This window comes from Botrytis byssoidea (genome assembly GCF_014898295.1).
Source record: "Botrytis byssoidea strain MUCL 94 chromosome Unknown BBYS_011, whole genome shotgun sequence".
Lineage (NCBI taxonomy): Eukaryota > Fungi > Ascomycota > Leotiomycetes > Helotiales > Sclerotiniaceae > Botrytis > Botrytis byssoidea.
Window position 1 is genome coordinate 934431 of NW_024065852.1, and position 14217 is coordinate 948647.

Sequence of the window (14217 nt, forward strand, 5' to 3'; positions counted from 1 at the left end):
GATAATTGGTAAATATAAGACTCAAAAGCTGTGTAGTAAGAAGAGGCTGTAGCTTTGGAGGAAGGAGGCCGCGGCTGCGCGGGTAGTCCCATTTGACAGGTTTGAAGGTCTGGAGAAGCCATGATGAAAGATACAATTTAGGTGGGCTGAGAATTACAGAGGATACCGCGTTTCTGATGGAAGAAGAAGATTTTGAATCAGATGAAATCTCGATGTCCATTTTCCATCACTATCTCACCTAACAAACGCGTTTTTGAAAATCATAACTGTTGTAATATGATAATCATGAATCATGGGTAAGAAATTTCCCAGCCCCCTCAATTCTTTCAATCGAGACTTAGAAGAAAAAAACAATAAGATCATGATTCAATTGTAACGCGTCCATGGCGCGACTGCCAGTGTAAGCAAAACCTGGAACGCCGACTCCGTAAAAGAAGCCAAGTGCACCCCACTCAGGTACATCCAGGACCCCAGGTACTCTAGATGGGATTCAGCTATATGTAGCATAATAGCATTTGAGCATTTTCGTTCGCACTTAAGGAAAAGAGGATTATGTGTGAAATATAATTGTTTACCCGAAGTTTATTCGGTCTTCTTCTGACATTCTAGAAGAAAGTTTAGAAGTGTCTTTACTAGCATCATCGTAGTCGGTTAAAGCGTTAGACCCCTTCATCCTGGGGAGTTCCTTAGGTCAAACCCACTTCACAAAGTCCTGAAAGTCCATCGGGAAATTTATTCCTCAAGGGAAAATATCCAGAATGAAACAAAATTGAAAATGCCGTCATACGCGCAACTCATTCATGCGCCCTAAGAGATCATTTTTCCTAAGGACTAGGGGTGGTAGATGATTTACCGATACCTCCGTGCTATAAAAGACAAGATGTACAATAACGGCAGTTCAATTTGGGAAGGGACTGGAACTGGGCTGCTAGGCTTTCGGGCTCTCACCGATTGAAATGACAGATACTAGGGTACCGGATTAAACCCTGCGGCCTTCTTTTGAATAGCAGTAAGTAAAAATCGGTTTCGTACCCGTCCATCTTACCGTGAGGTGCCTGCCGGCAGGCTCCAGGTAGCGGGAGACGAGGCCATGAGGTTGGATCTTTGTGCGGTAATGAATGGTATGAATCTGTGTCATGGAAAGCTACCGAAAGACTTGAGGGCTTGATTTACCAATGATTTGCTTGCCCTACCTTGACTTGGGCACGCAGAGCTTACGATCATTTGATTAGGTAGATTAGGTAGAAGTGAACTTGGGAATACCACCTATCATTTGAGGCTTCACATTCACACTCTTACAAAGATACTGCATTCTGCGGCCGTTTGACGAGGCCTAGTATAATGAGAATGCAAGTATTCATGAGTCGTGAATGAATGGACTTGCTGCCGAATGGCGAGGCCCAAGAAATGGGAAAAATGTGGGGATGGTGGTATGAGATGAGATTCGAAGAAGGCATTTTATTTGATGTTGTCATCTAAACATCTTTTACGGTTTACCTCGTTACCATCCGTTACCCGTGCTTTATTTACGATCTAGAAGGTTTGATCAGCAGCGACCATGAATGAGATGATCATGAAGGGGAATCTCAAGATTAAGCGAGGGAAAATGCCACAATTGTAGGATCAATTAACGATTCCCCTGCCTGAAGATGATGAAAATAAACAAATGATACCCCCAAAAGGGCTTTTTTCCTCCCACAAGAGCAATACGCGTGATCTTTGAAGTGACCTTTTTCGAGGGTATCACCGATTGCCTCAAAACATTTGATTGGTGCTCAAAGACCATCATTTTCTCGTTACGAGCCAAGCCCTGGTGGCATCAACGGGAAGCCGGAGTTTAACAGATCATTCCAATGATGAGAAAGTGTAGAAAGGATGGACAAGGGTAAAGAAACAATCGTATGCAAAACGTGAGGATATAACCTATCGGCGGCTTTCTTTTGAGAATTTTGATGCAAGCCTTCAGAATCAAGCATAACTCCATAGATGCCCAACCTGATGAGAGCAGGGGATAGGAAGGAGCCAAGACAACCATGTTGACTTTGCGTTCCCAAGGGCAATTCTCACAGAGTTATAGAGAATTAGAGATGGATTGTTTTGATCCAGTGCCCATTTTTTACACAAACCGAGTCGAGATAATTTGTTAGGCACGATGTATTTGAGAGCGGGAAGCGGTTGATGGAGAAAAATCATCTGAATTCTCTTATGGTTAGTTCACACAATTAGATCAGGGTCCTAAGACTAACCCCCCACAGCTAAAAATGGTAGTCTAATGTCTCTTGCTACTGTATTACCAAGGTAAAATGTAATAGCAAACGCATTTCGAGGTAGAAATTTCTGAGTCCAAGCAAGTTCTAACGGGTCTATTGCCCTTTTGCGAATTCTTCTCTCGCTTTTTGGAATATTCGACAGAAGGAAAAAAGAAAAGATAGATAACCGAATGCCGACTAATAGTGGAACTATCTTTTATCTTGTCTATCGAGCTTCTCTTGTCAAAGTAACCTTATTACTAATGATTGTAATCTACTCTAGGTAGTTGAAGTAGTCAGTCAGCCTGTCAGATCTAATCCATTACCTCGGAGAAGGGCATGAATAATCCAATCAAAGCTTGAACCCCTCCCTCATCATATCATCCCTCACTCCCGTATCGTATGCAACGTCTTGATCTACCTGGGTTCAACTGATCAAATGCAACTTATTCAAGGCTTTGAGCGGGAAATCTTAGGATTCGATTGCCTTGGATTGAAATGCAATTTGTAATGAATGCTTAATGGAGAATCAAATATCTTCTTTGGATCTCTTGGACTGTTTTTGTTTTCCCCATCTAAGATTTACATCCAAGATGTAAAAGTAGGCACTATAATGCTGCTATGCAATGGAAATGCAAGCACTAATCGTTAGCACCCGCACTTGCCTTGCCTTTCCCGCTTTCCTACCGCTGGAATTGAGGTTTAGTCTAAAAGGGAAAGAAGCAGAGTTGTTTTCTTTTCTCTTCTTCTTCTGTTTATTTATTTTTGTGTGCGAGTGTACCGTACCGTAAAGTACGACCCCATGCACACAATTTCCATATGGTTAACGATATCCTCCGGGTGCACAGAGTTGGAAATCTACATATCGCGAACAATAGATCATCGAGATCTTGGAGAGATGATTAGACAGACCTATACAGACCCATGAAGATATACTTCGTTACTTGATAAATAGAGAAAGTAATGGGGGAGGGAAAGAAATAATAATAAAATGCAGTATATAATAATTAAATAATCAAGACTAATAATCACAAAGTACTATTCAGATCCATATGTAAAGAAGAAAATAGCATAAAGTATCTCATAAATCAAAAGGCTAGAAGTCTCCACAAGTTAAGTTGATCTCTAGGTTGAAGGTTCCTTCCTTGAGCTTGAAACTTTCGACTTTCGGGTAGTGCGATAAATCTTTCCCCACCCGCTGTCATGCCCATTGCCCATCATTTCATCCACTCATTACTCAATTTATGAGTTAAATACTTTATTTGGCTCATTCAACCATTGACGCATTACTCAAAGAGGAATAGTACGGAAGAAAGAAAGATTGAGAGAGAGCGAGAGAGAGCGAGAGAGAGAGAGAGAAAGGTCCATATCGTAACCATGCTAATCGCATCACCCCCCCCCCTTCACCCCTTCACTGTTCCCCTCCAAAAGTTACCTAAACCTAGTATCATATCATGCCATGGGTGAAGGATTGGGTAAAAAGAAAATGGATCAAAACAAGCACTCGTAATATGGTAGTATCGTAGTATCGTCGTATCGTACTAATGTAGATTGAGAAGAGCTAGAAGAGCTAGAAGAAGAATCAAGCCCTTGAAGGATATTATCATATATGTCTCATTATTCATTAACCCATTATTATTATTATATTATTATTGTTATTATTATCATCTGTATTATTTCATTATTTCATTATTTTTACTATCATCCGCGACGACCCATCCATCTCATGCCTTCAACTCACCTCATTATCCGTTTCCCAGATTTACAGACCCCTCTCCCAAGATATCCACATTATCTAACCCATATCTACCAACGACATTCTTCTATTTCTACCTGCATACTTGACCTACTTTTCTAACGTGCTTCTTACTTCTCTTGTCTGCTGCACCGACTGCAAGCTCAAGTTCTACTACGTGCTGCACATTATTTTACTGCAACTGCAACTGCAACTGCTTGCAATTCTGCACTACCACTCCTACCACCATACGACCCATACAACCACTCGAACCAAAAAGGGACCCAACAGACTTAGACTTCTTACAGACTTACAGTCCTTTGTACCTCCAGTCTCCACTTCAGATCAAGCCATACAATCCCTTCCTGCTGTTTGTCTCGTCCGACTTACATCGGAACCCAGACTCAACCCACTCATACACCACCACTCTTGTCCCTCACATATCAACTGAGCTTCTCCCACCCCAATTCTTACCTCAAAATATTCATATCAAACATTCCCATCCTCATAAACAGTCACTTCTTTTGTTATTCTTGTCTTTTTCTTTGACAGAAAAAACATAGCAAGTGATTTGACTTTTCACTCAATCATCTCATTGATTAATCCGCCCAAAACGAATTTGCCTTTTTCATATCCTCTCCCTACCCCGATAATTCAAGTTTTCGTGATCGTTGACGATCTATCGATAACATTTATCTTTTCTCACCGCCACTATTTATCTATTTTACCCCATCTCATCCGAAAATAACTTCGCTTCCCCCAAACCCACCTCTTCCTTAACCACAACACCAACCCACCCTCACAACAGACCACAGCAGGAACTTCTTTGCTATGGCTGCCTTCCCAATGCACAATTACTACAGACAATCGTCATTATCTGTCGATACTCAACCCCATAACTACTTTGAAGAGGACGAAGGAAGCATTCTTGATGATAACATCCTCGACCACTCTGCATTAGATTCCGGCTTAGAAATGTCTCCACCCATGGACAATAGCAGGCGGGAATCCTTTGCAGTATCTTCGACATTGTTCTCCCCCAAGGCTGATGAATGGCAACACGTCGACATGCAACCAATGGCATCCAACAATCCCTTTGTCGAGCATAACAGCAACAACCCATTCATGCGTATCGAGGCTGCACAAAACGCAACATATGGACATTCGAATCACGGCTGGGGTATGGGAAATGGTTCGGGTATGAGCACACCAATGCAAGGTCATGATGGACTTCCATCTGATTATGAGGTCAATGTTCCTATCTTTCAACGTCCCGTGCAAACACCATTCACAAACCCTGGAAACCATCAACTACCTCTCTTCTCCGCCAATGGCTCAAGTCATCCATCTCCACAAAAGGACTGGTCCGTTTCAGAGATGGATCATCGTATTCCAAAGCGCATGCGTCCACACAGCCCAACTCTTCGATCGCATCCTGAGATGTCTAGAAGGGGTGATGGTATCCGAAAGAAGAATGCCCGTTTCGATATTCCAGCCGAGAGAAATCTCACCAACATTGATCAACTCATCTCTCAATCCACCGATGAGCAGGAGATTAAAGAGCTCAAGCAGCAAAAACGTTTGTTGAGAAACCGACAAGCAGCGTAAGTACATCATCTGATCAATTATTACACCCATTGACTAATCACTGTCATAGTCTTGACTCACGTCAACGAAAGAAGCAGCACACTGAGCGCCTTGAGGACGAAAAGAAGCACTACACTGCTTTGATTAACGATCTCGAGGAGGACTTGGCCGAAGCAAAACTTGCTTTGGATGAGTGGGCTCGTAAAGAGCAACACTACCAACAATACATCGAGAGCTTGCAGATGGAGAAGGAAGAGATGGTGCGAACTCACACCCTCGAAACCGGCGACCTCCGCAAGAAAGTGAGCGTCCTCACAGAGCACATGCAAAAGATGGAAAGCACTGCCATGTCGACTGTTCCCAGTTCGACTGGCTTCTCTGCCGACTACTCTGACATTGATGGTTTGAACATGGATGGCAATTGGGACAACATCTCCTTCCTTAATGACTTTTCCATGGAAAGTGAGATTAAGGTTGAGAATTCAATGGTTTCCGCCAAGAAGGTCGACACTTCCCTTCTTAGCGAGCCAGAGAAGCCTGCTGCCCAAGGCCTCCTCTTGATGTTGCTCCTTGTCGGTGCTTTTGTCGCTTCAAAGGGTTCTTCTCCTAGCATTCCTAGAATGTCGGATGATGTTCGTGCTGCATCTGCAACACTTCTCGAAGACGTTTTCAAGGATGCTGGCATTCAACAATCCGCTTCTGCTGTCTCTGATGTTACCAACGCAATTGCACCTCTCCCATCTGGTTCCTGGTCTACTACTCAAAACCCATCTCTGGGAGGCAACGAAATGGTCGGCGTCACATCATCAACCCTCGGAGATCTTGCCAACAGTCTTTCGCAACCAACAGAAGAACAAAACAACGAGCAACTCTTTTCATTGTCTGCCGCACAATACAATGGGTTGACTTCTCAAGATTTCCTCGACAATTCTCCCGCCACAAGATCAACATCTCAAGGACGAAAGAATCTCGGTGAATCACTTGCTGCCATGCGATCGAATTCCAAGAAATCGGCCGCCGAGGTTTACACTCGATCACTATTATGGGATCAAGTTCCAAGTGAGGTTGTCAGGAATTTTGCCAAGTTGGTCTCGGAATGTAATTCCAGGAATGGTCCAGAAGAGTGCGATACCTCATCGGGTTAAACTTTTCCAAGTTTCAAACCTAAACATGTCATCCAAAAAACTCTACTTCGACAACACAAATTCTTTTACTCTTCGAACAAAAACTTTACGGCTTTTACGATTTTACGGCTTCATTGCGAACAGAGACTTTGTTGCTCACGCATCTTCTCTTAATGTCTCAATTTGTTAATGAGCGAAATAGCGAGCGTTTGAATTTTTTACTTGAATTTTCTATTTTATGGCTTAATGGTTTTATGGTTTACGGATGGTTATTTTCATTTTCTCCTTTTTTTTCTCTCTCTGTTACTGCATCATCGTCATCGTCGTCATCATCGATCATAGTTAGCGACGGGTCATCAAACTTGGGACTTTTCTTAATTTCATATTGATTATTATTATTTTCGCCAGGCATAAGACGAACATCAGATCGCAGCTGGACAGCAATGGGAATACATATATTTTGTAAATTGGACGGATGGGTATTCGGAGGGGATGGATCTCTATTGGATTGGAAACGGGCATTTGGAACGGAAGGGGGTGGCTACTCTACGCATTACACATCGCACACCACAAGCTATGTCTAGCAACCAATTTTCCTTATACATTACCACTCAAAAGTTTCATTACGACTACGTTATCACGAACTATTTCATGAATATTATTTTATCAATACCTACAACGACACAAAGAATCACTCTACGCAATTACCCCTCTCCAAGTTTGTTCCAAATTGAAGCGTTTGCTTTGAATACACAATCGATGACTATCTTCGCATATACATACATCCTATCATACTATCCATATACCAATTCAGAATGTTTTACGTTTTACGATTACTCGCGATTTCTTTTCCAAGACTCACTCACGATGAGCAATGACATGCAATCATGACTGATGAATGAATGAAGAGGAATGAAAGATCTACCTCACGGTACTATCGAAGAGATATCGAAAGATCTAAAACACACCACATCAACCGATCACGATCAGATCATCGGGATTTCCTTTTAAAAATCTCCTTTACAGATTTCGGATATGTCATTTTGATGCAGTATTTTCTATATCTCAAGGGACTGTTTTTCTTGTACCTAATTCGGTCCTATCTGTTGCTTTTGGCTTGTGTTGTCTATCATGGAATGGGGGATATGAGTTGCTTGTTTAGAAACTCATTTTTTTGTATTTAATTTTGACTTTACTCCACATATACCGTAGGATGAGATGAGATGGAACAATCAGATAGGAAAAAACACACAAGAAAATGGTCAATAATACATGCGATTCATGTTCAAATTCTCTCCTCTGCTTGATGTGATTGTGACAATGATACCTAGGTAATAACAGTGATACGAGTACTTGTTTGTGACTAATTACTGCTGTGTTTGTAGATTGCGGTGCTTGAACGACTTTCAAAGGTTTGTCTTGCATTCGTTCCTCTGGTTTCACCCCCGGATTCAGTAAACATGTACTTGGCCAGTCATAATGGAATTTCTCTTTAGACTTGTTTCCATGTTTGCCCGTGCCTTCCTCGTGTGTTTACTCATGTTCCGATTATCGTTCCTTCTATCTATCGATATCTCCGAACCAAACACCATGTGCCCACCAAACAGCATTCGAGTCCGCATGCTCTGTCTCAAAATCCCACAACCAATCTCCTTCTCTCCCTCCGTCCATTCCCCACAATATTACCAGTTCTCTCCTCACATTCTACCTTTCCTCAACTCCACTTGTAAACCGGGCGATCCAATGACCTTTCTCTACCAACCAATTAAACAAACTCCTTTCCAAGTGTTTCACTCCCACTCCCATCCAGGTTCTCACAACGTTCGTCCAATAATTACCCCATCATTTTTGAAACACACTTGTTTCTGTCTCGCCCCATACTCTCTACCCCGTGAAATACGTGGTGTTTCATCTTTCAAAGACCAAAAGTAAAAATTCTTCACTCCAAGGGTCGTGTTGGTTTGTGGAACCTCGATTTCTGCATGTGTGAGCTCTCCCCACATATTTTTCATGACTTACCTAGGTAGGTAGCGTCTTTCACGATTCCCACCAGCGACCCCACTACTTTGCTCCGGAGACTAGTGCTGTATGGTATGGAGATGTATGTATGTAAATGTATGCAAATGTATATCGCCCAATTCGTATTCCCTTCCCACATGTAGATACCATACTATACATGTACATCATCGTCCCTAGACTCACATTTTCCAAAACTTAAACCCTAGCCGCATTACCCTCCGTTTAATGCCGAGTCAATGCTCCCATTCTTCCTCGTCAAGACTCAGGACTCAAGACGCGAGAGGATCGAGGTCCCCACTATCGCGAATACATCTGCAGTAGATCACAGTAGAGTGCAGTAGATACCCTTCACCGCTTACAATGGGATCACATCTAACCTCTCAGGTAGAGTGGCAAAGACGATATGGAGTTGTAGGTTTATACTACTGCAAAATTTTGTTTCGCAGCTTCGTAACTTCAACAGAGATCCGCAAGTCTACACTAGTAGATAGAGATAAAGTGTTTAGCAGCGGACGAATCCGGTATACATCGCATGGCATTACATTCACATAGCATAGCATGGCATCGCATTGCATCGCATCGCATCGCATGGCATAGCATAGCATAGCATACAGATTGCTTTTCCATATACTTACATGACATAACATTTGTATCTTCGATTATAACCTCTTTAGGTCTTACACACACATAACATCACAATACATAGCCATTTGCCGTGAGTTTGGCATGTACATGACAGTACATCGCATAGCAGTACATGACATATACATGACATAATATGCAAGACCCCTTTTTCTTCAACTCAACTTCGAGTTCGCCACAAATGCAAATCCAAACGCGAAGACCATCATGTAGATGCACCATGCAAAAATTCACGAATGCCTACACATATCACAAATGACAAAAACCTGCAATATCGAAAATTCTTCAACAACTCAATTTAAAATCACGTGGAATTATACGTATTGTTGATGTAAAACATAACGGCTAGACCAGACGAAAGTAGACGGACATCCGTGCCGTATTCCAGCCACAAATCGCTTATTCGTTCATAGTCGGGCCCCATTCATCCCAAGATATGAACCGATCCGAGATTTAGACGGTTCTAGTACTCTCACAATTAGTGCACCCAATATGATACAAAAGCCCAAAATGTAATCGAAAAACTTTAAAGAAAAACTGCTGGGGCTATTTTAAGCACTCAAGCTCACTGCACCGCCTTGTCGTCATACAATATCATATTCCATTCTGCCATATCACATTTTCTCACATCCGGGCCACTTCCAAGCCTCCAACAACGCTATGAAAATCCTCCATCCTTCCCGCACTTAGCGTCCAGCCCACCTTTCGCAGCGACCCAGCATTTTGCACTGCGGCGTTGAGTTGTCGTGCCATACATAAAATACATACGTATATGACGCCTTTCCCATCGCTCGCAGCCTCGCGTGCGTACGTAGATAGCCCAGTGAAAACTCTTTCGAATTGACTCTTCGGATTGGATCTCTACATCATACATGAAAAGATGAAACGTCCTATTTTTGAGCCCGGGGTACCATGTGAGAACGAACGAATACATCATACTTTGAATGTTTGAACGAATGAGAAAATTCAGAGAGAAGAAAAAAAGCCAAGACCCATTGTAGATCATGTACATACATACAGTATGCAATCCACTTCCAGCTACATACCAATAAATAAGGCATAAGATAAGGCACCTCAACAGGATCTGAAACTGAAGCTTGAAACAATTCCCACTACAATGCTTCGACGCCCCGCCGTAATGGATTACACAAAGCCTTTTACTGTGCTGTGCCACCTGTGGGCATTTCAGCACGACAGACACTGCTTAGATGAAAACCTCGTGAGCATACGAGTCCAGTTCCTGTATGTCTCAGTCATGACTACACCTGACCTGCGTTAATTTGGGGTTGTCTGATGAATTCACTTGTACTCATGCTTAATTACTTAATTAGGTAAATGCTGACTGCAGCACAAGACTCAACTAAAGTGAACTAAAGCCAAAGCCAAACCGAGCTAAGCCAAGACCCTAATAAATCAAGGCGTAAGAAACAGAACAGTTAAAATCAGGTTTAGTCGATGAATGCTGAAATTTTGTGGAAGAACTAGTATTAATAGAGATATAAATAAGCCAGCCCACTTTAGACACCGTGCAATACGTCAAGATCTCCGAGACACCAATCCAATGTGACCGTTTCGGTTTCGATGAAAATAAAAGATCAACGAATAGTATTACCCAATACCAGGCCAATACACGAGCGAAAGCCCCTAGTCCAACTGAAGTAACTAAAGTAACTAAAGACCGTTCGTTCTCTCGATCCGACCCGGAGCTTAGCGAAGCAAAACAAGTAAGAACGCGTGAACCAAACTCATTAGTCGTTCGTCCAGAAAAGTATCTAGTATCTCCAAAGAGTTACCCCACTCCCGGTTCTCATTATCTAGAACTTCCGTACTTGGATTTTTACTTCTTAGGATTGTATTTATCCTTCCAAATCCTACATTCATTGTAACCAATAAAAATCAGCAAACATCTCTTTACAAGGGTATATTTCTAACCGACATTGCCGAAGAGACAATGAGAACCAATTGATTTTCCGTACCAATGTACCTCTAAAGTGCATGAAGGTAGTGGACGCATATCGTCGTACCCCACTTATCAAATCAATGAACGAACGAACCATCACTAAATGACTGGGAGCGGGACTGCCGCCGAAAAGCAAAAAGGCCATAAAATAACCAGGCTGAGACAAGTACTTCATACAGAGCGGAAAATTTCCAGAAGGGGTTTCTGCAAATACTGGGTCCAAACATGAAAAGGGAAAACTCACCAAGAATTGCCCAGTGTTTTTACACCCGCATTTTCGGCCTTGCGAAGATAGTACGCTGCTCGGTACTGCAAGAAATTTGAGTTAGTACTAACAATGGTAACGGAGACCATACCCAGAAAGAACCATCAGCCTCATCTTATGACTGGCTAGGAATATTTCAAGAGTTTGCAAGGGGTTAAGCAATCGGTTGAAGTTGCATGAAGGTGGCCCCATTGCTGCCCAAAATGCGACGTAAGGGAACCATGCGTACAGCGCAAGCCACAGTAGTTGTTTGTTGGATCCGAGACTGGTGTCTGAGTGGATGGATGGAGAGTATTGGCGAACCACGGGCGAACTTACTCTATCTTTTTTACAGCCTGGAGAGAGCAGTGGTCAGTATATTAGATCAGGCAAACGCGAAGATTACGAGCTCGAGGTCGAACTTGGTTGTTGGGGAGACATGAAGACGCTTACCAAATCCTTCTAAGTAGCATCGTGCAACCTGTGATGAATAGTTAGTTTGCCTAGATCAAAATCTATGTACTACAGCATTTTAGCCTGACATGACTGTCGGCAAATTTTTGCTTTCCAAGTAGGAAGGACGACTTGGTAGGCTCACCTCATTCATACTATCTACGGTAATGTCAGTGAATGGCCTGATAATTGAGTTTTCGCGAGAGCTTTATGCATACCTGTATCTCCAAGTTCTGCAGCAGTTTGGTAGTACTACAGTGACGTTAGTAATGTACAAGCGGGCTTCTCCGCGACCCAATGATTTGAATCCACTCACTTTCTGAGCTGCTGTTGGATCTTTTTTGACCCCCCAGCCTAGAGAAGACCCAAAATGTCAGTATTACTTGATTAGGAAATTCATTTCTTTGATACTGCCATTGACGATCAAGGGGTGTATAAAAACATTCCCATATAATTGAATCGTGGCAGGAAGCTACCAGAAACAAAGCTGACAACTCAGTGGGATGTCCTCACCATTTCTGAAGCAGTTTGCTAGCTCATAAATCGCAATGACAAGCTCCCCCTTGGCAGCTCCTCCTTTCATTTTTCCGGATTGCAGCGCAAGCTCCTCGACTTGTCCACGAAGTCAGCACTATGCCAATATAAGAGATCATGACAGATAAGAACCTATGTGAAACGTGACGGGATACTCAGGGTAGGTACATACTTGCTGCTGCATTTGATGCTGCTGCCGAAAGGTACGTGACGGCTTCGGCTGGACTGGCTTGACATCCCCAGCCATGTCTATATTATTAGTTAAACCCCGAAATGGTAACAATCAAGATTCAGAAGAGATCGACTGATTCCTCGATCAGGCGGCGTGATGTAGGCCGCATAAAGGGTCGTCTTGACGTACCTGAGAGCAAGACCCTGTATTGAATATTAGCAATTGGACCGGAGTGTGCCCCTGGCCGAGATCTTTGTTGGCAAGTCCGGCAAAGTCCAAGAAAACGAAGCTCATAGAGTTGGTGAGCTAGCTAAAGCTTTACCAAGTCTATGTCAGGTGAAATTGTGATAGAAATGAACAAAGTAGAGCTTACATATAAGACCTGAGAAAGAGCATTATTGGCACCATGAGGGTCTGCCAATCTTTCAAATAGCTTTGTTGCTTCTTCCAAGTGCCCTTCCTCATGAAGTCGAATAGCTTTCTGGAGATCATCATCCACATTCCTGCTAGCAACCACGCCCGAAGGGTTTCTTCCCGGACTTAATGCCCTCGGAATTTCTCCAGAATTCCTATTTCTATGGCCTGGTGGACTGCCACAAGATGAGCCTGGTCTGCTTATTGACCTCTCATTCTGCTGTGCCAATATTGTAGCTCTCTTCTCCCACTGTAATTCCGCATCTTTATCACCTATGGCGGCCTCTTCCACTGTAATCTCCGGTAAATCACTGGGAACATGCGACGATCCTACCTCATGTTTGCGCAAACCAAAACGTTCTGATATTCTTTTACTATTGTGCGCTGATTTCAACGTAGATCTATCACTAACATGTGAAGAAGTCGATGCGCCAGATGTGCCCGAGTTTCCAGATTCGCGCGAGTTGCTCCTGGGCCGTCCAAACAATCGACTGGTTCGCGATTCATTATTCGGTTTGTTCACTGGCACCGAGGGTTGCGGGGATGATTCCGAAGAAGAGAAAGTTGGTGGTGATATTACTTCTTGTGTATTTGTATCCTTGTGTCATGTTAGCCATGTTGTAGCAGTGAGGTATGAGCTGGTACGCTGTATGTAGCAGCAGGCTTACACTTCTCATGAATGTGAAAACTGGACCAGCTTCTGGATCGGCGCGTGGAGAATGCGCATCATTTCCTGCGGTTCTATCTTTTTTCTTTAGTAAATCAAGAAGAGGCATTTTGTCATGTTAGTTCAAAGATCTGAGGTTGTTGTTTGGAATAGAAACAGTATTGTCTGCGTATATAGCCTTGTGATGATTGAATGAAATTACCACTGAATGAATATGTAGTGTGGCTTTCCAGCCGCAACGGTTGCCAAGGATGGCAGCCATTACTCATTATTCAATGTTCAATTACAAGGCATGCAAGGCTTATTCTGTCGCAGAATAGCAGATTGTCGCTGCCGTAGATCTTTTGAGTTCTTGAATGTCTATGCTTGAATTGTTTATGCCGTGGAAAGGGGCGCATTTTGGACTAGTATTCTATG

General features: G+C 42.8%; 2 protein-coding genes across 2 annotated transcripts; one reads left to right on the top strand and one right to left on the bottom strand.

The window, feature by feature from the left end:
- Nucleotides 1-3980: 3980 nt before the first annotated feature.
- On the top strand, nucleotides 3981-7985 carry EAE97_006320 (uncharacterized protein). The gene is made up of 2 exons (XM_038876833.1): nucleotides 3981-5588; nucleotides 5642-7985. The coding sequence occupies exons 1-2, from the start codon at nucleotides 4816-4818 to the stop codon at nucleotides 6714-6716; spliced, it is 1848 nt and encodes a 615-aa protein (XP_038732540.1). The 5' UTR covers nucleotides 3981-4815; the 3' UTR covers nucleotides 6717-7985.
- A 2832-nt stretch (nucleotides 7986-10817) lies between these two features.
- Nucleotides 10818-14138, bottom strand: EAE97_006321 (uncharacterized protein). The gene is made up of 12 exons (XM_038876834.1): nucleotides 13802-14138; nucleotides 13093-13731; nucleotides 12909-12922; nucleotides 12720-12796; nucleotides 12527-12625; nucleotides 12330-12367; nucleotides 12232-12265; nucleotides 12159-12172; nucleotides 12014-12041; nucleotides 11900-11916; nucleotides 11561-11625; nucleotides 10818-11227 (listed from the first exon to the last, which is right to left on the bottom strand). Exons 1-12 carry the CDS (start codon nucleotides 13907-13909, stop codon nucleotides 11194-11196), a joined length of 1167 nt encoding a protein of 388 aa, XP_038732541.1. The 5' UTR covers nucleotides 13910-14138; the 3' UTR covers nucleotides 10818-11193.
- Between the last annotated feature and the right edge of the window lie 79 nt (nucleotides 14139-14217).

Excerpts from the sequence above, each read along its gene's own strand:
- EAE97_006320 (XM_038876833.1), top strand. The coding sequence starts at position 4,816 with ATGGCTGCCTTCCCAATGCACAATTACTACAGACAATCGTCATTATCT. Across the intron at positions 5,589-5,641 it reads TTGAGAAACCGACAAGCAGC|TCTTGACTCACGTCAACGAA; the intron begins GTAAGTACATCA and ends TCACTGTCATAG.
- EAE97_006321 (XM_038876834.1), bottom strand. The coding sequence starts at position 13,909 with ATGCCTCTTCTTGATTTACTAAAGAAAAAAGATAGAACCGCAGGAAAT. Across the intron at positions 12,626-12,719 it reads AGCATCAAATGCAGCAGCAA|TCGAGGAGCTTGCGCTGCAA; the intron begins GTATGTACCTAC and ends TTCGTGGACAAG. Across the intron at positions 11,228-11,560 it reads AAAACACTGGGCAATTCTTG|GATTTGGAAGGATAAATACA; the intron begins GTGAGTTTTCCC and ends CAATGAATGTAG.